This window comes from Pomacea canaliculata, linkage group LG10 (genome assembly GCF_003073045.1).
Source record: "Pomacea canaliculata isolate SZHN2017 linkage group LG10, ASM307304v1, whole genome shotgun sequence".
NCBI lineage: Eukaryota > Metazoa > Mollusca > Gastropoda > Architaenioglossa > Ampullariidae > Pomacea > Pomacea canaliculata.
Window position 1 is genome coordinate 21,669,249 of NC_037599.1, and position 27,481 is coordinate 21,696,729.

At 43.6% G+C, this 27,481-nt stretch overlaps 1 protein-coding gene across 6 annotated transcripts in view; it reads right to left on the reverse strand.

Moving 5' to 3' along the window:
* The window catches only part of LOC112574201 (prostaglandin E2 receptor EP4 subtype-like), a 100,155-nt gene that overhangs the window by 25,230 nt on the left and 47,444 nt on the right, over positions 1-27,481 (reverse strand). For 4 of the 6 annotated variants that reach the window (XM_025255093.1, XM_025255096.1, XM_025255095.1 and 1 more), the window contains one exon: positions 18,604-19,909. The exons of 1 other annotated variant lie outside the window; for it this stretch is intronic. In XM_025255093.1, coding sequence (XP_025110878.1) covers positions 19,295-19,909 — 615 coding nt within the window. In that variant the 3' untranslated portion in view covers positions 18,604-19,294. Of the gene's footprint in view, positions 1-5,773; positions 6,078-18,603; positions 19,910-27,481 lie in introns of those variants that run through there. One more of the 6 variants, XM_025255089.1, reaches the window with a different exon arrangement.

Sequence of the window (27,481 nt, forward strand, 5' to 3'; positions counted from 1 at the left end):
CTCGCTGTCTCGATTCCCATTGATGGGCTTTGGTTTCCTTCAAATTTTTTTGACTATCGTGTGAAAGCCATTTTTTTCATGGACATGATATTACTGTCGTAGGTGAGGCCGTCCTTTCTCAGACATTCTGACTCGTGTAAAGTGGTCTTTTCAACCACTTGCACCCCAACTGTGTACCCGACCCCTGATGATGTCTGTAAGTCATCGTCAACCTTTGACCTTGCGGCTCGGCTGTTTCTGACGATCAGGAGGAAAAAGAAAAATTGTCAAAAAATAAAAACTCGGTCAGATGCAAAAGCATGGACGGTCCCATTAATTATTTTCCGTTTTTCGAATGCCGCTCACGTGTCCCGCGATTTAACAGCAGGACTCTATATTTGCCGCATCCAAACCACAGGTTGTGGCATGAACAGTTTGATTGTTTATCCAAGTGAACTGTTGTCTGACGGCTGGAGGAACGTTTGCACATCGTGGCTGGGAGTCGGTGGCCGGACTCGCTACACTGTGCATAAGTCCACATGTCTGCGCATAAACCTGCGAGTCAACCACAGGGAGACACGTGCTCATCCCATCAGTTTAGTGGCGCGAATGGAAATTTCGGGATTTTCAGCTTTGGGGATTTTCTCTGGCTGTCACGAACAATGTACAGAGTTTGTAATGAAGTCCGCTCGTTGGGTTGACAACAGAATTGTCGCCTGAGATTTTTTTTTTTGAGTGGTGGACCGTTTGTGACGTCACGGGGCTAGCTGGTTGTAGTAGCAAGGACAGGTCAGCTTGTGACCCCTGACCTCCCAGTTCATTTATAGAAGAGCATGAAACAGAGTTTTTTTTTCGATAATCAGAGTTTGTGGCAGATGTTGAAGAGTTGCCAGTTTTTTGCAATAAACTCCGAGTAATGATGATGCAGCCACTGCTGCTGCTACTGATGATGATGATGCTGCTGATGATGATGATTTGTGGAAATGATGGGTAATTGGAAAGTATGTAGGGAGAAATTGAGTTTTCTGCGTTCAGGTGATTATTTTTGGAATTCTATTGGTTTTTTTAGTCGGTCTGCGATCCTTGCCAGTGGACCTCGTTAGGTTAAGGACAGGTCTTGACATCAGTCGATGGCTGCTGTCACAGGGACACAAAGAGCGACTACTGACTGCTACAGGATGCCGGGACCCAGCCTACACAATGTTGCTATGGTGCTGCTGTGGTTGTCACTGGATGTCGGTGCCACCATACAACATGTCCATTGATGACGGAGTCGCCATAGTAGCCTCTGTGTTCAGAGACACGCCTGTCATGACACGCCTTGCTTCGAGAAGATAAGAAAGGAAAAAGCTGTGGATGGCGATTCACGATGATCAAAACATAAAGAAGATAAAAGGTTGAAACAACATGAGACAACATTAGTTAAATATTTCACAAAGCTGTGGAGGGAGCGGTCAGTGCCAGAGTTTCGCCATAAATAGCCCTCGGGTGTCTCTTCTGGACAGGAAGGCCGTTAATCAAAGCACGTAGGCGCATGCGCGGACCATACCCAGACAGTCAGTTCTTTGCAGACATCCATTATCGCCACATGTCGCAACTAGATCAAAGTTCACCTAAAGAGGTCAAAGTTCTATAGCAGGACATGACCTAGCATAACTCGTTCAATATTCCGCTTTAGTCGTCCGCCAGACTGTCATTGTGCAATAGTTGGTGATTCTGGTGCACGTGACATGAATTATTAACCTGTTTATCTGGATTATCACAACTTCCCTGATACCAGAATGATACTCAAGAGACGTATCGCCAGACTTAGCAATACACTCCACAGTATTATATTATTTCAACATCGGGAGAGATAAAAATAGACACAAGAATAGACAGACGAGAAAAGATTTTCGCCATAAAAATGTATGATTAGTTCAGTGTTGTAGTAACAGGCATCGATGGTCCGGCAACAGAATTCGGTTGCTCACCAGACGGTGGTTCGAATGCTCACGTGCTAAGCATTAACAACGTAATCTGTTACACGTTCGTCGCTCTCGTCCTTTTGATCTTTCGTTCACGCGCTGCACGTGCGCACGTGTGAGTCACCCTGAGGTAAGAAATTAGATTAAAAGATAAATATATATATAGACACACATATAAATTCACGTGCACTCTGAAAACATTGTCTTGTACATCTTTCCTCTTGGCACAACCCCACGGCAATCCTGCCCCTCCTGAAGCTATTTATAGACCGCAGTGCCTTTTCCCCTCCCCCACACCCTGATTATCTCTCTTGGGGTCTTCCACCCCCAATCATGCCCCTGGATACCCGGACAAACCCCTCGTTGATCAATAATTTTTTCTTCCCCGTTTCGAACCTGAGCGTGAAAGATTGATAAGTAAGTTATGTTCACCAGAGCGTGACAGGTCGAAACAGTAGTAGTGGTGATGTTCATCAGAGCGGAGCTACTACCACATATATTTTCTCTCAAACGGGGAGTTTGAGAAAATCTGACACGAAGTTCGTTTGATGAATGTGTAGCCAACATCATTCTTGTGATGACACTAGTGGAGGATTGAAAAAAACAAAAACCGCGATGGGAACAAACAGAGAAGGTAAGATTATCGAAAAATGGAAAAATTCTTGCCCTTTCTTGACCTTTGGCAATATTTCTTTCAAACGCTGCAGGAAAAAGGAAGTGATGCAGCGAATGGGGAAAACATTTACAAACCGGAAGTCACGATTTTCCCGGAAAAACACCTCTACCAGCACCTCTCTCTCTCATTTTGCCAGAATAAACGACGGACATGATCCACCCTACGATTCCGGGAGGGGGACAGTGCCGGGTGGGTACCTCCTGTCTGTCTGTACATGTTTTTATGTAGCTTGGGAAATGTATAAAAATATCCGTTTACTGTTCTGACGACTTCTCAACACGAGGTTTGCGTCAGGTCTACAAATAGTTGCACCGTGGTCAGCAGCAGTCTATTTATAGCACATATCAACAGGTCATGCATGCATGCGCCAAGCTGGTGACGAACTTCGCACGAACACTGTCTGCGAAATGTCGCTGAGGGACGTGTACAGTTCCGCGCCATTAGGCGGCGCTGCAGAATAAAGCAGGAACAAAGGCGGTTACGACTGTTATTGACGTCATCATGTTTGCCACTGGACATCACCTGTTCATGCAATGCCATGAAAAATGAATGGAAATGAAGAACCGTGTACATATGGAAACTCCATCTGTCCATAGTGAGGCCAATAATTGCAAATGAAATACTGTCAGCATGTTAGCCCAGGTCACGTGAGACAAGATTGCCGGTGTTGCTAGGAAACTTTAGTTTCGCTGCATTTTCGTCAGTTTTCCTCGCCTGTCGTTATTTTTAGAGAGTGCTATAGCATGGATGAGTATAGTGGACTGCTGGATGCCTGCCAAGACCAACGCTTAGTCTCTTGCAAGTTCTCCGCTGTTAGTCTCGACGAGCCTAAACAAAGAATGTGACTAAACCGGAAGCTTTGTACACACCTGCCTCGTTTTAGCAGTTAACTGGAAAAAATCGTCTGCACGCAGTCCAGTAATACAAGTTCGTGCTTTTAGCTACTGTTCACGGTCAAAACTATTCTCTTCTAATAATAAAATTCCTTATGGTTATTATTAAACTTATTATCAAGCGAGACCGTTGTACCTGTCTATACCATGGGGAGATAACTGAGCATTAAACTGGAGAAAGCCAAGGGAATTCACCTGCTTGACCCTAAGTGGCGTGTACCTGTGAACCTTGGAACGCAGGTCGACGTGTTTGCCACCTTTCCTCCACACCCAGACTCGACAACGTGTTTGTCACCTGTGCCACTAGTTCAGGTGTTGAGCCTCTGTTTCGTCAGTCGATGTTACCTTCGGTGACCTCACAGTTCACCGTCAACAGCCGTAGCTTGAGAAGGATCTTGTCAACCCGGCGGGAGGGATGGGACGGGAGGGAAGCCTTGCCCCCCCCCCAGTATGACGTCACACCTGACTTTCACCTTTCTGTCAACACCTCAGACAAATGACTAGCGAGGGTTTATCTCAGATTGTTTCTTCATCATCCTACTTCACTCCTCGGACCTTTTCCATGCCGGAAGTTTAAGCCCATGTCACAACTGCCCGTGCCCTTGTAACAAGCCCCGATTTTGATTTTATTTACTGTTATTTTTGTTGGTTTTTTGTGTGTGTGTGTGTGTGTGTGTTTGGCCTAGGAACACAAGTTAATGTGATGTGTGAATATTTGTTTTCCTGCCGTCTCTCTCTCTCTCGCATTCTTTATTTCTCTCTCTCTAACTCAACACACACCGTCGCAGTTACAGAATAAAAATATCTGGCCAACAGAAAGTCAGAGAAATTAATTCTTATAGATGTACTTCAAGGACCTAAAACTTTGTCATGAAAATCAGTGACCACAGGAAGGATTTAAATCATGTTTTCATTTAAAAATTAGACCGAGTGAACTTGCACTTGTTACTAATGATCTACTATCTACTGGTCTGCTAAGTTTAATAATAAATATTTCAAATACGGAACAAATACAGAACAACATTATGAAAAAAAGAATGAGACCATTGTAAATATTTTCCAAACATCTACTAATATAGGCATATTCTATTTTGATCAGTGCAATTCACGATTGTTGACTCGTTAGTTTATTCATAGACGTGGACAGACTCACATCCTGACTTGTGTGTTTATGGACAGACATGTGGACTTATGCACAGGCTAAACCGTCTGAACAAACACGCTTAACGACGATGAGCAAATATTTTGTTGGCTGATGGAAAGCCTTTGACTATTTCATGATGGTGCTCCTCAAACAAGTGCCGGGGATGCAGCAGCTGGACTCCGTGTCCATCACCATACATCCCACTGCACACACCGCAGTTTCAAAGTCAGAACAATACCAAGCACCTCAGTGAGACTCACCGACAGATAGGTATACTTACCACCCCTGGTTTTAGTGAATATAGACATCAGACCCTTCTCACTTTGCCCTTTCGACCCTTTACCTCTACTCCCTGGTGTCAAATCACATTTTAGTTTTAAGTTATTTATCTCTGGGGCATCTTCTCCACTTTATAACTACTAGCCCAAGGGTAAACCAACACTCTAGGGGTCTGAAAGTCACTTAATAACTCCGGAGACGAGATGCTTTGGACTTGATTTCACCAACTTACCCCGGGGGCAACGAATTACCCTCACTTCATAACTAAGTGGAAATGCTTTCTCACAGAAACATCGCCTCCGGCATATACGCGAATTTCTACACTTTTACCCAGTTTTCCCCTCAATAAAGGACAGTGTGTTCCGGTCACTTCCCACTTTTCTGTCATTATGTAGATGACAAGCTTACAAACACCGAGTGTTATTTCGCCGAGAGTGTTTCCGCCGGACAAACACGTGCTGCCGCCATCACAGTGAAGGAATTCAAATAAAATCAAAACAACTCGCAGTTCTGGATGATTACGAAGCATCTGCCCGAAATTGCTGGGACAGGGAGACTGGCTAAAATATGTAGGTAATACTGCACTTTTGTTACCATGGAAACTCTTGACGTGCACATCTGCGTCACTTCCGCTTTCAATGTTCACTTCACATTTCTTTGGTTTAACCACAGCTCCACCCTTTTGCTTACCTCACAGTAGTATTTAAGTCAAAGTAGTGATTGTTCTATATATGTATACATACCAACACATTCACCCATTCTCTCTCTCTAAATGGCCGGTACATAATTCTGCATACCTCGTGTAATATTGAGAAAAGAAGTCTGCAGTACTTACCTGCCAAGTAAAATAAATCACGTGATATTCTCCTGTCTAATCCCTGGACTGCTACTTAGCGACTGGACTTCCCTTTGTACTGACCCCGCCCTCGGTCCTAGACTCCAGCGTTTGTTGAGACCTCGTGAGTTGAACCAACCGAGGCTGAATGCACTTCCGAGAACACGACCGAGTGTGAGAAGGTGGAACTGTACGAGAGCGGAAGGATTGGCGGTACGTCACGTGACCCGAGTGAGGACAGACGCTCTTGTCAAATACCAGTGTTAAGAAGTTTGTTTGTTTTCATGCACACACAACACCGAGGACATCGAGTGGTGAACATGAGCTGCACACACACACACAGAGAAACATATAAAAAGACAATCCATCTTTACTGTTATAGAGTTGAAGTACACGTACTACTACATTTCACAAATATTATAGTAAGCTAAGGAAACTTTCTCCAAGATGCATTGGTCGACTTCTTCTCTGATCCTGCTTTTCCTCTTTAAAACTGCAATGTCGTGAAAAGGTCAGCATCCGTGACAGGTAGCAGGCAAGAGAGATGGATAATCAGTGATTGAACACGCGCGCCAACCCTCTGGCAGGTTGGTAGCAGCTTCTTGCCAGTGACCCCGGGGTCAGTGAGAACAAATTGCTGGCGGCTGCGGCAACAGGAAATAATTAGCGTGCTTGTGGTTCCTGACCTCAAGAAAGAAAGCTTTCTACTCTCTCACTGTGTGTGTGTCCATGAAGATTATATAACTGAAACATGCACATTCCTCCCACGGAAACACAAGTACTGGGAGTCGCTGTTCCCATTCATGGACAGAATCATCGTCACTTTGAGAGGGCGAGACGACTATTTCTAACATTAATTATCATGTCAATCGCTAATAAACCCCAGTTCAGGCTCTTTATATGCATGAAAGTGATTTAGTACAGTAGTTGGAGAATCGAACAATCAACCAATCAATGTATTCAATTCCAGAAGTTCATATACAAGATTACTGCTTTTGGCTACAAATAGTAAAGCTACATGGGAAAAATGTAAATTTTTCTTTATTATCCATTTCATGCCAGAGAAGAAGTAGTCTCATAAATACACACTTTCATTTTTTATTATTATTTTTTTTTTTTTTTTTGCTTTGGATGTACAAGTTTATAGAACTGTACACCTTGTTACGATATGTACAGTGGCGGTTCGGTTCCTGAGTACATGAAAGGAACCTTTTTATTTTTTTTCTGTTTCTTTCTGTGTTTTGCAGGAAGGGAAAAGGGGAATTTATATTCATGTGTGTGTGCGCTTAAATGGTGTATAATAACATTCTTAATCACGTCCGATTAAAATTTTGGGTTGCAAATGAGTCGTTCAGTCCAAACAGTCTGAAACAGTTTCGTGCCTAGTCGCTTCCCAATGTTTACGAAGTTCACGAGCGACTGATGGACTCCAACTCCAGACGTAGGTGGACAATAAAAGTGTTGAATGATGTTGGAGTAGTTTTTTCCCAGGACCCAGATTTGACAAGAAAGTTTTTCAACAGGTCATCGCGACCCTGATTTATGTCTTGCAATGAGAGAGACTCGCAATCCGCGGAAAGGTCGGGTGTAAACAAACCTGTTTTGGCTCCGTCCAGCTTTTGTAATATTAAGGTGTGTGAGGGGGAGCTGGCTTCGTTTGTGTGCGAGGTTCTATCGTGTGGTTATTTTCACGATGATGGCGGTATCGAACCCTGGCAGTGGGTACGTGGGAACTTTATTGCAGTGTTTGTAAGCCTGTCCTCTGTCACCCCAGTATTCTCCAGTTCCCTAAACTTTTCATGACTGTGCTCTGAAATTTTACGACAGGATCTCAGAATGTAGGAGACTAGCGCTTTGACGACCTCCTTTTAGGAGATTGACAGTTAACTATGGCGCCGAGGGTTCAGTGACGTCACTGGACAATACAAGATGGCGGCCTACTTGAACACCTGTGACATGGTTGTTGGTGAAGAATTTGCAACAAGACAATTAAAGTGATAAAAACTTAGAACAATTTACATTATTTAAGCCCAAAATATATTGTAACTTTGTCCTAATTGAAACCTTTGCAACTTTAAAATATTCATGCATTATTCTGACCTCTGTGGTGGTGACCTCTTCATGTACATCATGATGATGTTTGTAGGCGAGTAGCTCGAGAACAGAGAGTGGATATTCACCCTGATTTGGGAAATACCTTTACTTGGTCATTAAAAACTGTACACCCCACAGAATATTTCATACCCGATTATTTCCGATTCTATCAAGGCTAAAAAAGAAATGCGAGAAAGAGGTTCCTTGACATTATGGGATTTCCACAGCTCCTGACTGATTTTCTTCCTGGCGTGTCTATGAATGTGTTAAGATGATAGAACAGAGCAATAAAGAAAGAGAAAGACGTGAAATAAATGACTCCAGTGACAATGTGTAGTCAGCAGCTTTGTATTCGCGCCTGTCGTCAGCAGCATCCCCCCGGTCGCCGTACATCCGAGCCTAAGTGGATTCCCTGGTTCGTGACTCGCATACAGCCTCTCCATCTCGATCTTCTGTCGACAAATATTTGTCTTTCTGGCACCAGGAGACCCTCACATCAGGTCCCGACAGCTCTGAGAGGTCTTCACAAACCGCAGACACATCAGCTACACCCAGAAAATACACCGACTACACTGTGACACTCGGTGAGCGCCGAGACCACTGTTACCACAGTTGATGCATTTCCGCTGACACCTTCGTTAGAGGCTTTATCATGGCACTTAAAGACCTAGTGGGGAGCAAAATGTTGTCTTAATTGGATAAAGATCATTGCAAAAAAAAAATAAAAAAATAAAAAATAAAAAATCCCCATAGACAAGAAGAGGTTAAAATCGCGAGGTCACGCTTATGAAGACTTCGGAAGTTTTTGCGTTCACTGAGACGTTTACAAAAAAAAAAAAACCCCCCAACAAACAAACAAACAAACAAATCAAAACAATACAAAAAAAAAAACCAAAAATACCACACACAAAAAAACAACAACAAAAATCAGCCGCCAGGACATCTACAGATGCCATTCAATCCAGGCAGGTCCCATGATTCCTGTCTCAAACCCATCATATGAACTTTGTTCTCAGAGTAAATGTCACAAAATTCCATTCAGCGCCTCAACGAGGACATGTTCAGTTCTGTATAAATGTTTTTTTAAAATGAGTGGTCTTAACACAATAGGTGTATCAGAAACATCCGGCTAGAAGTCTACACTAATCATCTGTCCCATGAAGCTAACCCTGACAGTAACACGTGACATACCCTGGTGAACGCTTCTCACGCCAAAGATATCAACATTCCAAGCTGGATTTACTGTTCGTTCTGTACATTAACCCTCGCACATTTCACAGATATCTAAAAGACTATTTAAGTGTGGAAAACGAGGAAAGCAGGCTCAAACAACTAAATCCTCAGGGGCATCCTAATTGTCAGATTTATCAGAGAAAAGCCCTCCTTCGCTTGGTCCCCAGTGCAGGGATCTCATGTAGGCTCCTTTAAGGTGGTGGACTTACATTGCACCCTGGCTGGCCCAGTCACCTGCACACAGTCTGAAGCCCCTGTGAGAGTCTGGCCTCCTTCCAGTGGATTTTGTCTTCTTATAGGACATCTTCCAAATACTTCAGCTGAGTGTGACTCACCTCAGGAGTTTCCCAACATTAATCTGCAAGGAATGCAACGGTAGGTGCCAAAGACTTTCATGAGTTTGGGATAAAAATTCTTCTTTTTTTGTGGGGGTAGGGGGAAGTCTAATGTCTGTCTTCTTAAATCCATCATTTGAGACACCCATACACTGACAAGAGATTGACAGGGATAGGGATAGCAGAATACACAAACAAAATATCTTGATTAAACATTTTTCAAGAAAATGATTAGTTCCGGTGTCGATTGTTCAGCATCCATCTTGGATTGTCCACTGTGCCATCGGACAACTCTATTATGGCAAGACCAGTCTTTTTCAACTAAAGCCTACTTAACAGGGAGATAATTCAGAATCATTAGTCTCCCTTTCAGCCTCTTGTTGCCTGTTTCTTTTCGTCCCTCCATCTAGCCCTGTCTTTTTTCCTCCGTCTAAACACTGTCTTCTTGACATTTTAAACGCCCAGTAAGTTCTATTTATCTTTTCCCACTCCTTCGGAGATTGTAAACAGTCAAATGTGCTTCTTTCCTTTCTTCTTATTCTTTGTTTTTCTTTTTCTTTTCTTTTTCCGCATTTTGCACAGCTTGTCACCAATACAATGGGGGTCGAATGTTCTGGAGCAGATCTCGTTTCATGTCTGCTGTTGTTTATCTGCACGTGACACTTGTTTATCTCTGGCTCAGCGTAAAACACAGATCTTCCTCCTCCCATCTCCTCCGCCTTCCAAATCATCTTCTGTTTTGTAAACTTGAGGCAATTTTTCCATTGTTGTAGAAGGTGATCTGTTGTTTTAGGAAATACCATCATGTGCAGTCATTGTAACCTTCAGGGTAGGGGAGTGGGGATACGGCAAAGGAAATGTTAGTAAGATCATTGTATCTTTAATTTTCAGGAAAATATACGAGGTGTATTTTCAGGTTTCAAACAGATCCTCAAGCTCATCCTCCTAACCTCAATTTCTCATTTGGGTCCATCCCATGTAGTTGTGCATTGGTCCGGAGGTTACAATGTCTCCTGACAGGCGGCGGGCAAGCTTCTATCAGACATTTGATCTCTACATGGAGTAGCAAGAAATTAGTTTGAAAACAGGAAAGGAGCGGCCATCCTTCTACTGCCGAGGACCTGCGGCACAAAAAAGACTATAACTTACCCAATACGGGGAACAGATATTAATTATAAACAGAAATCGAGAAGATCGAGAAAGAAAAAAATTAACAAGCGAGAGAGATGGTATTGCTGATGACAAGATATTTGGACAATGTATTTATTATATTCACTCTTGTTGCTACGTTAATGCAAAATGAAAATAAATAAAGAAATTGAATATCAATGTTTATACCAGAGCCTCGTTGCACCGACTCAACTCGTGTTCCCTCTGTCAAATGTTGAGGCACAGGCAGCTGTTGTCTTCTCTTGTTTGCTCTTCCCATCACCGCTGCTCTCTCCTTTCCATCCCATTTCAGAGGGGAAAAAAATGAGTTGCAATGTTTGTTTTTTACACCAGAAACAGTGAGTCTCTGTGTGTGTGTGGTATAAAATGTAGGGTGCCGTTAACATTCCACCCGTACACCTCACCCCTTCATGCGCCCACCTCAGAGTTATCGGCCATTATAAATTCCTGTCAGGACAACTTCTGGTCAACTTTTGTTTGTCAAACACTCATCCTCTCTCTCTCTTGTAATGGTGTACTTCCCCTAAATTTTGATGTCTGTGGAAATTTAGAGAAGCTGCTCTTTTCAGAGAATAAACACGATAATTATTGTGTGATTATCTCCCTGTGATATTGTGTAAGAGCCCAGGTTTCAATCACTTCTGTGTTTTAGAACAAAGAGCATGAAGCAGGTAACATTTCTCCAGCACAAAAGCCGGTTGAGAGGAAACGGTTGGTAATTGGTGGTGGAAAGATACCGAGTAGTTTTTTTTTTTAAAGGTTTGATGTATTTTTTCTTGACCTGTTGACCCCTGTGACAGAGGTAAGGCTTTGTGGTCCTGACAATCGTTTGCATTGTGGAAACATTCACAGGCGTAGAGAGATAGAGAGAGGGAGAGAGAAAGATGTAGGGTGAGTGAAAGGAAGAGAGTTTTATATCCTCTAACTCGTGCTAGTCCAGTTCTTGTGATAACAAACTCGCATGCGTTTTAAAATGTCAAAGGGTCGGACGGGTTGTAAGATAACGAAGCTACTGAGCAGGGTGATAAGTTATTCATGAGAATCATCGACTGTCCTGTGACCCGGGTTTGACCTCGCCTACGATTGTTCACGGCACGTGTCTTGCAGTCTGATATTAACTGAAATCTGGGGCCACTTGATACCATGACATCTACACATCGGGGAATAAACACAAGCACGGGGTTACGAACCTTCTGACCTCCATTGCAGGTCACGACCCTAGTGGCAAATAATCCAATCACCCACTTAAATTTAGGAGCACTTTAATCAAGAAAAAAAATTGCTATGACACCTACACCAACTGGTCTCAGACTGGTGAAGAAACATCAGAAAGGGCAAAGGTCGGGAATGACAGCAAGTATGTTCTAATACAATGACTATGTTAACACTTTTCACGCCGACACCAGACCCTCCATCACGGATGTTGACTGTGAAGTCGTGCCTGCTGGGGCTGCTGGCGACACTGTTGGTGATGTCGTTAAGCCCTGGGACTCAGACATTAAAATGTTTTGAGGATGATAATCGATGTTGTGGTCGCCAGAGTCGATTCTCGAGAGGCTCAGCCCTGACTCTCATCTGTTTTCTGGCGGCAACAAAATTGACGGACTTCCTCATCGTCCGCGCTCACAACCTCCTCCAGCTGGGACCAGTTTAATTAATTCGATTTAATCGATTAAACTAGATTAGACATTTGAATGATTCAGAATGCTAGACCATGGTTGGTTGTTTGGTTCAGGTGCTGGCACTTGTTGGGGGAGGAGGAGATGGAACTGGACTGGACTTTTGCTCTGTTGGGAGGAGGGGTTAGCAAATGGAGGAGTGGAGGAATGCGAACTGGGGTGGAAAACCACCCGCCCTGAGTGTGCCTCGCACGTGATCTGATCATTCATTCAGTTGGCGCTACATTGGTGACAAGAGCATAGCCATTGCCTTCAGTATGAGTTCACTGTGACTAATTTATTAGTGAAGCTCGTGTGTGATTGCTGCCACCCCTCGAGGATGATAAGGTCAAAATGAGACTGGAGGTATAAACTGAGTGACAGAACTACCCCACGGGAGACATATGCTGACAAGAACGGATACACAAGGTGTTGGCTGTGCATGAGTTGTCGTACATGCTAAACAAACATTGACATTTTTTTCTATCTGTCCATTAATGATCACGTGCTCTTCACCACTTAGTATTAATTTATTAGGGAAACGATGGCTTTTAATTATACAGGGAACATCTCGGTTAAGTCCTGGAAAGGGTGTTGCAGACCAAAATGGAGGGGGAGACTAATCTTACTACTAACATGACTACCTCAGTGCCGCCCCCTGGCCACAGGACAAGTAGGAGCCTCGCAGTTGATGTGACAAGTCATCGAAGTCTGCTTCAGCTCTCACATCAGCAACATCACTGGAAGGCCTTGAGACGAAATTTAGTCGCCTCTCTCCAAATTAACTGTCTTCTGAAAACTTCATTCAGTGACAATGTGTGGCTCAAGGGAGATCATCCTGCACTGTCAACGTTAGCAGCGTCGCGATTGGCTGGTGGAACTTGAGGTCATAAACTTCATTCTTTCTCAGCGAGTCATGGGTTACGACATTGAGAATGTTAGCATTGTCCTGATTGGCCAGGGTAACTTGAGGTCATAAGCTCCCGTCATTCTCAGCGGGTCATGGGTCATGACAATGAGAATGTCTCTCCCTCTTTTTTCTTTCGTTTTCGTGGTCTCCAAATATATTTCTTTCTCTTTCTGTACTTTTCTTCAAGCGCATTGCCAAGCCTCAAAGTTCTGTATAAATGTTCGTGATAATTATAATAATAATTAGTAACATTAGTAATCCAAAAGGTTAAATAATTTATTTTATTTTTATGGGTTAGGCTCAAACGAACTCACTGAACGAATTCCAGCGGACCTTCTGTTTGCTGACCTTGCAGCAAGTTCGCGACCAGTTCACTACCACACCCTCTCTCCCACACCACCACCACCACCTCCAACACCATGTTCGCTTCATCCATGGCTGCCTTAATGACCCGCGGCTGACTCAGACCGACATCAATATTTGAAAGGCAATTGTCGATGGCCACACAGCATGGCGCAGAACGATCTCGAAGGTTTGAAGTGACAAGGGAAGAGAATACTTAGTGGCTGTGAAGAGAATAAGGTGAACTAGCCTTATTCACAAACTCATCGTGTGTAATGTGTAACAAAGGATGCATTGTGGGTATCAGGATACCTCGGTGTAGTATAAGAGAGCTGCCTACCTTTCGCCCTGTGGATTCAGAGACCTCTATCTGGTTTCCCTGAGTAGAGAGCTCCATCAGGCTCCATGTTGTGTAGTCAGGTCACGTGGAAAATAAGGCTCCGATGTTAATCATGGCAGGAACATGTTGATCCTGGTGGCTGCCGGGATCAGGTTTACGAGGATGTGAGTGTGTGTGGTGGGGGTACAGTACAATGAGAATATGCATCGCTCTTCTTTCTGTCCATCTGCTATTGTGGATGCTGTTTGGTCGTGAGTATCCGCGCTGTCTGCTGTCTACAAATAATGTTTTCACAGCATAGAAAATTGGAATCAGGGGAGGTCACTTATTTTCTCAAAAGACCCACTAATTCCAGTCTTTGTGCAAATAAAAAGCTTTGTCGTGTTCACATAATTTAGATAAAGCTCTCCTTTTCTTTCTATCTCTCTCTCTCGCACACACAGATGCTAGAGAAATTCTCACACGCCATTTTCTTGTCCTAGCAGTTCAGTCTCCCTTCCAACAGGTACTTGGGTCACTCGTTCAGTCATGCCACACAATGATTACATTTACAAAGATTTTTGCTATAACCGACTCTAAAACAAATTAATCATTGAAAGTAAAATACCAACCTAAGAGGACCAGTACAGAAAGGCCAATGGTCCAAAGCGCAATAAGTAAATCATGGACATCGTCTTCGCCAAGAGGACTAATGTTGTTTTTCATCTAGACTTTGTACATCTGCATCGTAGAGGTGAATGTCACAAACACAAGAGCTCTGAGGATAATTCCTCAATCACATGTGGGATTAAAACTCGACAGAAGACTCGTGAAAGCTTGTTGCCTGCTAAGGACTCATTAAGGGCCAGATCCATTATTCGAGTGGTGCGCCCCAAGAACTCGCAACTGATTTCCACAGCCACGTTTCTAAGAAGATGTGAGTACGTGATAGCAACGTGATAGCAGCGTGATAGCATTGATGCCACCTCAGGGCCTGTGCTGCCTCGAACTGCCACAATGACACTAATATAGTAAAGGACAATTGTGTCTGAATCCTCACAGGACGTGAGTGGCATTCACGATGCTCATGGTATCTCTGCTGTTGCATTATTGAGGAATGATTATTAGTTCAGCTTGAAAATGATAAAAGATTATTATAAATGTTTGTAAGTTTTGGGAGAAGTCCAGCATCTTCAAATGCTCGGAGTTCTTGTCTAGTAATAACAATGAATTACCTCCCATCATCTATTGAATGCAGTATTTATTTTATATTATTTTTAAAATCTGTGTTTCAGGTTACTGTTCTGTCCTTGACGACTGAGTCCCTGGAATTTCCCCGGTTGGTTTTTTGTGATACAGAACAGTTTGTTAAGCATTTCGTTTACTTGAAAGCCATTTCTCGTGATTTACCGATGCAAATGAAGATTGTTATTATTTCTGTTTCGCGAGCTCTGAATTATGCTAATAAAGGCGACACAGCCTGTGATTCATGGCCACAGGAACTATTAACAGACCATGACTGCACGCTTTTGAAACCTGATGATCCCTCCCGCAGCAAAACGACTCTGAAGGAGGTTTACTAACAGTATGCGAACTTTTTTACATGAAGCAGCAGTTCAGTCCTTTGAATTCAGTCTTTTCAGTACGGATACAGCAGCAATAGGCAATTCATTATGTGTACTCTTTAAACAGAAATATGGATGCACATATCGTTATCTACACATATCTGAGCGACGACCTTTGCCGGGGGCAGAGGTACAACACTGGTTTGTCATCGCTATTGTGAGGATTGTCAGATCCTGGGTGGAGCTTCTGAACTAGCCATCAGGATTTACCGCCAACACCAGTCAAGTTTCTTACTTTTTTAATATCTCTTTCGCCTATAAGCACACTCCTAGTGAACAGACAGCAAAGTAATCTTTACTGCCATCGTTTGTCGTGAAGTACAGGTACAACTGTACACTCGATGTGCAGTGAGATATTGAAGACCCATAAAGATCGCCTTTACACCCCTTAAAGGCCAACCCGAGAGGAAAAATATTTTCAAATAATAGAACTTCGTTTTTCGCAAATGATCAACTGTCTTAATCCCAAATGGAAATTATAACTTTGAAGAGTGTTCAGTTATGAAAGCTACAAAAAGAAAGATATATAAATACAGAACGAGTGGTGGTTGTAAGATAAGCAAGTGATTTACAATCTGTTCCCTCCACCACCTACAGGCCTTTGAACTGCAGTACCTGCATTTTGGAAAAGAGGTCAGCCTCATTTCTCGCCACAAAAATAGTCTCGTTGTCATGGCGTGCTATGGCGTGAACTCTGAAGAATCACGAAAATATCGGACTTGCTGCGACCTTTGATAAAGCCCCCCTCCCCAAAACAAAAAACAAAAAACAAAAACAAAAAAAACCCCCAAATAAATACTTTTTGTAATAAATGAGCCTACCTGCGCTTCTACAAAAACAAGTTCATAAATCACAAACTATTTTTTACAAACTAATGTCAGCTCTGTATTGTCTCAACCCGCAGTAAACATGGAGGTGAATTTTGTATGAGACTCGGGTTGGCATTTAAGTGTTTACGGCTTGGTGGCCGAGACGGGGATTGTCACGTGATCCAGGTTCCAATCTCGCGTCGGGTGACATTCTTTTTCTGTATGTAACACCTGTTTGGCAGTAGAGGCTTTTATCTGGGTAGTCCGGTTTCTTACCCGTTTATTACCCAGGCCCCATTATCATGCAAGATCCTTGTGATTTATGAAAGAATGTCCCCCAACACATCAACAAACCAGTGTTGGTTTTTAATGTGAGAGAGTAGTGTTGAAGAAGACTTTGCGAGAGAATAGGTAAGAGACAAAATACGAGAGAAATTGACGCTAAAAAAATAGAACGAAAGAGACATAAATAGAATGAATGAATCAATGAAAAGAAATAAAACGTCCACCCGACAAATATTATGTTTAAATATATCTACCTGCGCGTGCGGGTGTGTGCGCGCGCGCAATCTGAAACCTAATTTTAAATTGCTCTTAATAACAGAATGATGAAAGAAGAATGATAAATATTTATTTCCACATTAGTAACATTTATGCAGAATTATTTATGCATGCACCAAAAGAGAGCACACAGAACTGACATCAGCAAACATATTTTAACCAACAAAACTATATTCAGAACAATAAGAGGGACTTTGAGTGAGGACAGTCTTCTGTAATCTCCGAGTACACTTCCTTCAATCATCACCTGCCAAACCTGTTTACATGCCCAGGGACAAATACTTTATTTGTGATTTAAAGGCTTTCTGGCGATGAACTACCCGTGAAAAGAAAACAAAGTGTCATATCTAGTATTACAAATCTGATCTATCGCTCCCCCAACAACAAAAATGAAACTTCAACCCAGGTAAACAGGGAAATATTGTTTCCGAGCGCACCCAAGGGTATGGCAACACATCATTTTGACACAGACCTGGAGCACATGCTTAATGTTAGTGTACCCTGTACAACGAGTTCTCTCCCTCTCCCATCCCTACCCCACCCACCCATACTCGTCATGTCTAGAGAAGTTTCGTGAAAGATGAGTATAGTGTAATGAAAGTGGGTGGTCAACGTTTCTCTGACCTCAGTCAGCAGCAACCATCGGTGTCACGGGATGACAACAAGCGAGATAATTACCTTTGCTTAAAAAAAAACTACTACAGAGTTATTAACCCTTGCATCACGTTTTTACTCTTGGATATCTCTCTTCCTTTTTTTCTTTCCATCAAGACTCCACCACTCCGCCCCACCTGCCCGCCCTGACTCACTTCAATTACCATCTCTCAACTTGTTTACTTCTTAAAATGTTTTTTAATGCTCGTGTTTACGACCTGTCTTCGTGAGTTTGACAAAGTGCGAGCTGGGACGTTTTGCACCGGTGAATCTCGTGCAAGTTCTCCTCCAAAGAAGAGAGAGAATTTCTTATAGATACCTCTACAACACACATGTGATGACATGTTTGTGGTGTAACTGCCTCTCTCTAGTAACAGGTACTCGTAACAAAAAGTTACACACGTTACACTTTAAAATATTTCTCCCTTGTTGGCAAATAAGTTTTCATATTCATTGTTTGCCTTCAAATGCATAATTAAAATAAAATGAAAACAATTATGAAAGGCTATTTAGGTTTGATTGCTATTAACTGTTTCAAACACTGCGTCTAGTCATAAATACATGGGCACAATATAGTTCTGTTCAGATATCCCTGCGCCAGGCGTTAGCAAGGTGTACAGATAAAGCTTTGATCACTGGAGTGTGAAGTGAACCCTTATCCCTCTGATTTACAATCAGGATCAAGCTGTCGCCTGTGAAGTTTTATTGCTTTGTTACGATGTAACCAAAGACTTGATGATTGTGGTTTTTCTGCTCAACGCACTTCGGTGGAGGAATCAAGTGGAATGCCTTTGATAGACAATTTGAGAAAAATCGGGCATGTTCACAGGCAATAACAAGTAGTTTTTGTTTAAATCAAAGACAAAATGAGTGCACTAACAGGAATAAAGACGACTGCAATTATAAGACCTGCTTATACTTGGGAAAAGTGTAACTTCATTGTCAAAAGCCTTTGTTAAAGCGCGTGGACATAAAAATATAAAATTGAAATATATCTGATGCGTATATTTCAGCACAGTTTGGTAGCACAGTTTAAGGATTTCTAAGTCTAGGCAAAGACACATCCATCCATCCTCCCACACTCTTCCACACGCACGCGATGAAAATCGTGGCCTTATGGGACTCTTGGGGACAATCTTTATAACATGATCTCTGACATGAATTTTAACAATTCCATTTTGGACTTAAAATACAATATCATTAACAAATCATTTTTTAGCTTTTGGACAAGACTGCTTTTCTGAATTTCTACACAGGATTGTGAAAATGTAGGATGGAGAAACAACGAATACTATACACTGTCAGAGCAGTGACGGTAAGAAAATACCAGCCTCTAGGTGCAAAGTAAATGATGTTGATAAAGGTCAGCTGGTGCAAGTCATTTACAGAGTACCTTTCGTAATTCTGTGACACATCACAGCCAAAATGTATGATGTCCTTCACATGGCGAAGCTCACAAATTTCTTGTCCTTGCCTGTCATCGCTGTTCCTCCCATGCTTCCTCTCCTACCTTGTCGTGAGATGTAGATGTGTATTCACACAGTTATGAGAAGTATCAGTGTCTGGTTTTACATCACACACTTTACGTCCACACTTAGCGTTCACTTAGTTCCCATTGACAACCTTGTATACTGTGCCACTTGTCCAACAGGCAGTCTGTTCACCACACGTGACTGGCACAGGTAGTCACGGGACACAACAAGTTCTCGTTCTCGTCTCTTCTCGTATTTGAAGCTGTTCACATTCGGCTCTTTGTAACTATTTTTGCGCACGACACTTTCGAAACCGTTATTGAAGAAGAAAAACGAGGATCACAGAATACTGTCCACCGAGCGAGAGATGCCCCTGCAGCCTGTGAATTTCTTCAGCAGCAAGTGTTCCGAGGACGATGGAGGTTTGGTCACCAGCATGCTGCACGAGCGTGAGGGACTGTTGGAGGGAGACTGCCCCTCGGTGGTCGAGTTTCTCCTGGCAGTGATGGCGGTTGGAGACGTGGTTCGTGCCGCTTTGGATGCCGCGCCGCTGTACCGCGACCCCAGATGCGACTGCGACCCCATGCTGCGCGGCACGGGCGGCAGACACAAGCACTGATAACAGAAAGACAAGCAGGACGGGCCCTCGGCCGACCCTCGCGTGCTCATCTGCCTGGCTGGTGGGTTTCCTCCGTTTTGAAGTTCTCTTCCTCCACCTGCTGCCTCCAACGGCTCCTTCTGCTGGGGTTTGACAGACCCTGGAGGCAGAAGTGGGGGCAGGCGAAAGATGCTCCGGAAGAGGCGCACCAGCTTCCAAACCAGCTCCCGCCGGAAGAGAATGTAGACCCAGGGATCCAGAATGGGGTTGAAGGAGGCAAGGCGAATGAAGAGCAAGATGGACTTCTCACCGTCAATGTAGTGCACGAGGCTCGTCTGGCAGATCAACACAAAGATCTGCAAGATAATAATAATGTTATTAAACCATCTCAATGCGCCAGCTATTTAAATTTTTACTGAATGTCATTTCAAGTGGACAAATATTTGACCAAGTTTGCCAACGTTTTTACATGATGTTTATGTAACAACTTTATATAATGATTAAATAACAACTTTACATGATGATTATACAACAAATTTGCCAAAGTTGGTTTGAAGTTCTTCCGCATTTGTCTGATAAGAGATTAGTCGGAAGAGGTATGTCGACTGGAGCTCAGATCCGTGTGAGATTTTTTTTTTTAAAATCACGAGACAATTTTTTGCTAGCGATTAATGTGTGACATCAGAACATTAAAATTTGTTGAGATGCGCTAAATTATTTTTAAGTCGCAATTTTTATGGGTTTGAAATGGGGACCTGTCCTCTCCTGGCCAGTAACTCAGTTGCAAGGCCGCCGGCTCGTTTCTCCACGTAATCAAGCGTTGTGTGTGTGTTTAGTTTTTTTTTTTTTTTAACTTTACAAGCACATTTATTACTTTCTATAGCCTTCACTTCCTCTTGTGTATTTTCTCCCATTGCTTGTTGTCTGCTCTCTGTTTTCCATCTTCTCATGTTTTATCCCGCCTCCATCTGTTTATTGACAAGCGAGACTTTGCCCAAACTCTGAAGGAAATGAGAGTTAATGTTGCTGTCAGGGAGGCAGGGACAAACTAACTTAATTACCAATAGTGACTATTTCTCCTATAATTGTAGACAATTACACAGCATTGTCGACTATGATGACACGACTTGAAGTGTCATATCGTCTGGCCCGCAGGACAGAATCGGCTGTGAATGATGAACGGAAAAAAATCGGCGGTAAAAGTAAATGAAGACAAGATGCTGAACAAATGTTCTTGCTTAAATTGTTCCAATGTACGGTTTTGTTATATATTGTAGGTATCAAGGTATATCTCAACCAGTCAGTGCTAATCGTAGCAGCTCTCTCCAACTAACGCCACCTGTGAAAATGTCTCCCTCCTGCTAACCTCCAGACTAAACCCTCGGTGTTCTAACATGCTCGGCTTATATCCTGCGATCTTGAAACTGTCATGAAACTTGTTTAGCATCTGTGATTACCACACAGAACATTCCATGTTGGTGTAGAACAATTCTAGGAGTGAGCAGTGGATGTCAGAGATGGTGTGCAGGTGCCTCAGCCTGCTGATGGCTGCTGCTGTGAAGATGACCCTCCCTCGCACTGCACCTTGTAGGAGCCTGCGAGTCCATCAACCCACAGCCTTGCCACCATCGCTGACATTTTCAAAATGGTCCACACATTAAACAAACAAGCCAGCGAGGCAGACTATGAGCAATGTGATTTCCATCCTGATTGAAATGGTTTCGTTTGTTTGTTTTGTTCCTTCATCCTCCTGCCTGAGATGATGGGGGAAGATAATCCGGTGGGAGGGATGCTGTGCTCGTGGTGCCTGCCTTGATGTGATCCTACTACACGGCAGGTAGAACTACAAAGTCTTCACTCTCTGGTCCTAGCGGCGAGCTACCTGGGTGTAGAAACCCTACAGGTGAGTGAAAACATTAAAAACAAAGTTCAGAAGTTATCTGAGAGGTGAGAAACTGGGATGACACGTGACACACAAGAGCCAAGACAGATGGGTTCTGTAGTGTATTTAGGTGGTGGGAGTACTTGTCCCTCAAATACAAGTGAGAACACGTGTTTGTGTGTGTGTTCCAGACCTCTGGAACAGTCAGACTCACTGACAGAAAGGTCACACCGGCTCCATGAGGTAAGGGTCAATCATGCTCACTGAGATAAAGTTCTGTCATGGACTATTTCCTGTTATTGAGGTCAGTTCATGCTCTTCTTTATGGCTTCCTTTCGTCGAGAGCAGGAGAAATCAATGTCAGGAGTTTCAGGAGAGATGGGAGGTGCAGACAAATTGATGGTTGCAGCAGAACACAGTAAGGGACATTGGGCATGAAGCGTGACGAGCGTGCACTGCGGTAATTGCTCTGTATTTCTTCTTGCTTGTCCTTTATGATTATGTTTTGTTCCACTTCCCTCTCTTCCCATAGAGTCCCTGATGTTATCTGTGCCTCGTCTGTCCTGTTATTTTCCTTGTACTTCAATATGTCTCCTGAACGACTGACTCACTCAGAAAAAGTTTTCCTCCCTACCCAGTCACCCTATGTGATAAATAAAGTGGTATCTTACATTATTTATCAATTCTTTATCTTCTTTTCACAATTATAATACCATACCAGCCGGCCAAGCCAGTCAAGCGTGAAGGATATAAAAATGAGAGAGAAATGAAACTGTCTTCTCCTTCTTCCCCACTGGAGAATAGGACCGCAACTACACCCCGCTATCAGATCCGGTTCTGAGCATCCCTTCCCAGTGAATGAAGCTATACAACATGCAGATGACTCAGAGGCCACTGTTCAATGGATAGGTGGGTCTGGACGAGAGGCACAAGCAGGGAGGACTGTGCGAGAACCTTTGGGTACGAACAGGAAGAGGAGGCCGCGATGGGATGCTTTTTTGTCTTCACACGAACCAATCCACACTGGGGAGACTAGAAAACAATTAGTTCTTAAAATGTGTTGATGTTAACAAAAACTCCTCTCTCTTGTTTCTTTTTCGATCTCTCTATCTTATTTTGAGAGAAGATGGACGTCCCCAAGTGTATAAAGCGGACATAGAAAATAAATAACATGACGGGCCGGTCGATGCCCTGATTTAACTAGCCTCCCCCCTCCCCCCTACTTACAGCAAACTGTAGGGAAGCTGCTGGAGCCACGCAACCAATACACCAGAGAGAAGGATCCTCCACTGGTACGTAGCACGTGCACAGTTAGGGGGGCTTGGAGGTAAACGAGGAGGTGGCCAGAGGAAGACATGGCTTGTAAATATGAAAGGGTGGACTTCATCCGGACCTACCCATCATTAAGACAGGCCTAAGTGGCGGGCCTTGTCCATCAAGTTCTTCTCCTCATCCCCATCTCCCACCACTGACGACCAGCACCGGAAGACCAGTATAACCAGTCTAGGAATGGATACATGAATCAATATCTGTCAGACGGGAGAGTCTGTATTTTGTGGGTATAAATGTTTGTCTTACAGTGTGGTTGTTTGTGTGCGTCTGTCTACAGCTGTAAGTTCCCTTTTCAACATTACATTACATTGAAACGAAATTGTCCATACTTCGAGGCAGCGAGTTTAACACTGAAGTGCGTCCTACGGTCATGTGGTGTTTATCAAAGCAACCACACAGGGGTGAGCGAATATCAAAGGACAAGCTTTATAAAGTCTGTCTGTTCGGCTGCACGTTTGTTTGTTTGTTAGGAACAGGAAGCAGCCCTTTCCGTGCCAGCAGGGGATCACGACCTTTTCACCTGTTTACATGTCGTCGTGTTTATGTGTTTACGCTGTGCTTTTGTGCTCACGCGTTGCTCGAGATTCACTTGATTAACGAACTGTTACCCAGACACATGCGCAGTCTTCTGAGAACGTCAGATTTGTCCACTCCCACCTCTTGACATTTGACCTCCAACACCTTTCAGCACGCTTAAATGGCAGGGCTGTTGCTGTGGCAACCAGATGCTGATAACAAGTTAACGAGGTCCGAAATGACATTAACAAGGAAACCGATCGGAGGTCTCGTAAATCTCTGACACGCTGCTTGGTCGCTGATTGGCTGACACGATGATGACATGCCATTGCTATGTCATTTAGTGGTTGTTATGACACTTGAGTCACCTGTCTCTTGAAGCCTCTAACCTGGACTCTCTCACCTTCTCTCTCTCTTCCTTCTTGCTAAGTCCATACAGCCCTTCTTTAATTATCTCTCTACAATGTGCGTGCGTGTGAATATAATGTTGGGTCAAGGGCAACTCAGGAACCCTACAGTTAACGCAAGAAATATCAGAAACTGGAAGTAGCAAGCAGGAAGCGGGTAAAAATCAAATTTATTCCCTCTCATGAAATGATCTTCCTGGAGTAAATATTGATTTAGTTATTTTCGAGAGGTAGCGAGAGCATTCTCTGATCGGATTCTCTCATAATACGTCACCGGTCTGTTGGCGTGGCGTCACCTGACATCACCAAGGAGCACACAAACACTAGAAGCTTTAGACTTATAAGTACACGCTTAGCTCATGACTTCTAATTACTTTACATATTTATAATTACTGCTATTTTCTCAGGAATAAACAGAAAAATGAAGTGTGACTGAAGACGATGCCATTGCTCTTATCTACCATTATCTGTCGACGGCGTCGAATCGTCCTAACGATGGCCAACACGGAAGAGGAAAAATAAATAAACCTTCCAAGCAGAAATTTGTATTGTAACCGGAAACCGTTTGTGTATCATCCTCCACAATTGTGAACAGTCTCTCAGATTTCACAGTCGACATTTTAAACCTGTAAGCCAAGGATGCTGCGGTCAGGAGAGCGTCACACATCCGGGACCAGTTACAGACCGGAAACAGTTTCTCAGCGAGGCCTGCACCTTCTTAGGTAACGGTCCTCTCCTGAAGGCGCGAGAGAATAAGGCTATTCTTCTTGTAGGTCTCCCCTTCTCTGCCACCTTGGGTGAGGTACACGAAGTGGGAGATGGGTAGGTAGAGGGAGGGAAGATGCGGAGCTGCTAAGCTTCTTGCGGCGCTGGGTGCGAGTACAAGAAGTTGAAAAAGACTGGGGAGGGTGATGGGGCGGCGCTGGGTGCGAGTACAAGAAGAAGAGGGAGACTGGGGGAGGAGGATGGGGCGACGCCAAGGTGTGAGGAAGACAAATCGTCCCGCTGAGTGCAGTCAGCAGCTGCTCTCGTCTAATCAGGATGAGAAGTTGAGGGTTCACTGAGGTCGTAATGCACCAAAAACTTTGATAACGAGCTGTAAGAAAGATCTTTTTTTTTCGCTAACCTATAGGTGGAGGAAGGATGTGGAATTGTCCCCCACCCCCTTCTCCACCTGTTAATGACGTCCTGAACAAACATGTATTGTCTTACTTGTAGCCAACTCTTGCTCTTTGGTGCAGACCTAGCAATAACCTTTGTCCCGTAACCCCTCCCAAAAGAAAATGCTAGTCTCGCGCCAACGCCAAGTTGCCGGTGTAAATAACTCTGACCATGTTCGTGACAAAGGTCAGTAGGTACAGGTTGTTTTATAGCTTTTTGATGTTTTTTCCTTGCTACGTGTCGGGGGAAGAGTTAAAACAGCAAAGGCAAAAAAAAAAGCAAAGAAGGGGCAAGATGTAACAAAGCTGCATGGGATCGTCCAGCAGGTCTTTAAGTCCTCATTGTCGGTGGCCAACACAAACACGCATCCAGTGCTTGCTACAGAGAAATATCATCGGGTTATACAAAGGCTGCCCCTAAATGTGAGACAGATAATCGTCTACAACAAATGCGAAAAATGCGATGTGTATCTCCGAGCAGGTACACGGAATGACTCGCGTAATGAGCATGGACGTATAGACATGAACGTGCCAAGTAGACGTGAATATACCGGACGTGAATCTTCACTGTGCGCATGCGTGGTCGCAAAAAAGTATTCTCCATAATGGTAAAGAAAATCATTCCTTGTGAGCTTCTGACACAATGACACAAATCCTTATGTCCATGCTCATCACAGCTGTACATTCATATACCACTGATCATTAAAGCTCTTGCCCACTGATATTTGAAACTGTAACTCTCCATATCCGGAAAGTCTCTGAATTCACTGAAGGTTAGAGCTGTGATTCTTCCGGTTCAGCTGGCACTCCACCAGTGATGCAGAAAAATCTTGAACCTCAGAAGCAGGCAAACAAGGAAAAGCAACTCCACTCCCGTCCACTGAACTTCCTGCGGTACTTTCCCCTGACATCAATGCTGTCTTTCTTTCTTCCCTTCTTTTTTAAAAGATGGCTGAAGATGGAGGCTCATCTCCAGGATGTAATCTCTAAACATTAGTGCAGCACGTGTGCCGAAGCTATCACGTAGGTGGTGATTAGCAGGCCACGATCTGATGAAGTGCCGGAACCTCGGGAAAACCACAACCAGACCCGCAGGTGATGACACACGTGGGTCACGCGAAGGGGGAGAGGTCAAGATCTTCAATATCACTCCCAGCTCCCACACAGGATGAAGAAAACAGACTTTTCGACACCTGTTTCGAACCCTGTTGCTCGGGATGTTGCAGGAGACCAGAAGTTTATTCTTAATCCCCTGCAGGGTTAGCAGGAGATAATTAAAATCAGATATAATAAACATGGATAAATATTGCTTACAATAGAGTGCATGTGTTTGGCACGAGCTACTGCCGCCTCTTACCTTTGTCATATGGGACAATGTTAGACAATTCTTGAGGAGAACTATTTCAAAATAATCTCAAAAGTTCTTAACCCTGTTTTGTGTCAAACCTATAGAACCGACAGCTGACCGGAAAAAAACTTTTCCAACTGCGAAAGTAATTTTAACCAAGTGAACTGCAAGGGTCCGTGTGCTCCCTTAATTACTGTATCCCTCCACCCAAGGAGCAGCTGTACAGGTAAAGTGATTGAGGATACCTGTGATCCCTTTAAAACTCAAAAATCTCTTCTTGTGTGACATGCAGGCGGCATTGCCACGGTACTCAACTCTCTACTCAGACTGTGATGGTGTGTGTGATGGTCTGCACGTTCCAAGTGGCAAAAATAAATAATAATAATAAAAGCAGAGTTAACGCTCTCGACAACTCGTCTTTCTTCGACTTTTTGACCTCAACAGGGAGAGCAGGGTTCCCAGATCCGGATTCGAAAACATTGAAAAGGTTGTTTCTTCTTGACGCAAATGTCATCAACTTTAAAAACTGCAGCTTGCTCGCCTCTTGAGTTATCAAACACTCTCTATCTTAATGTCTCACAAGGATTTCCACTCCTCACAGGATCAGACAACTCCATAAACCCCATTTCGCATGAATACCTGAGGGATGCTCGACAGACTCTCAATGCTTGTTGGTGGTCCTCTTAAAAAAAATATCAACCATCGGGTCACATCGACCTTGATGATAGATGACGCACAGAGGATTGCACTCTTTGCACGTCCACAGTCTGGGGTCAGGCGGGGTCGTCACTTGACACATCGCTCGATTGACTGAATGATTATGCCTTGAGATAAAATCGTCTACATACGAGACCTAACCGACGTCCTGTTTAAACTATGAAGAGCAGACGATAAGCAATCTCAGATTTCTGCTCCGGATCCAAGAAAAGACGAGGATCTCCCTCGAGGAAGCTGCTGTCGTGAGATGTCTGGGTTAATTAAGAAGTTCCTGCTCCCCAGTATCGGGTGTAAAACTAAATCTCAGTCATAGTTTTCCTGTATTTATCTGACAGACATGTGTTTGTCAGGACCGGGACTTCCGGCCATCGGGTGTGATGAGTTCGCAGAAGTTTGGTATATTTTATCATCAGACGCTTTGATTGTTTTCTATCGAGTCTGGAATTTCAAACTTTTCGGATACATGCTGTGCTTGATCGGTCTCCATTCTTGATACATTTCTAGAGAGTTCTATCGAGAGCTAAGGGTGGTGTACCCAGAGCTGGTGGTGTGCTACCCATTACTGG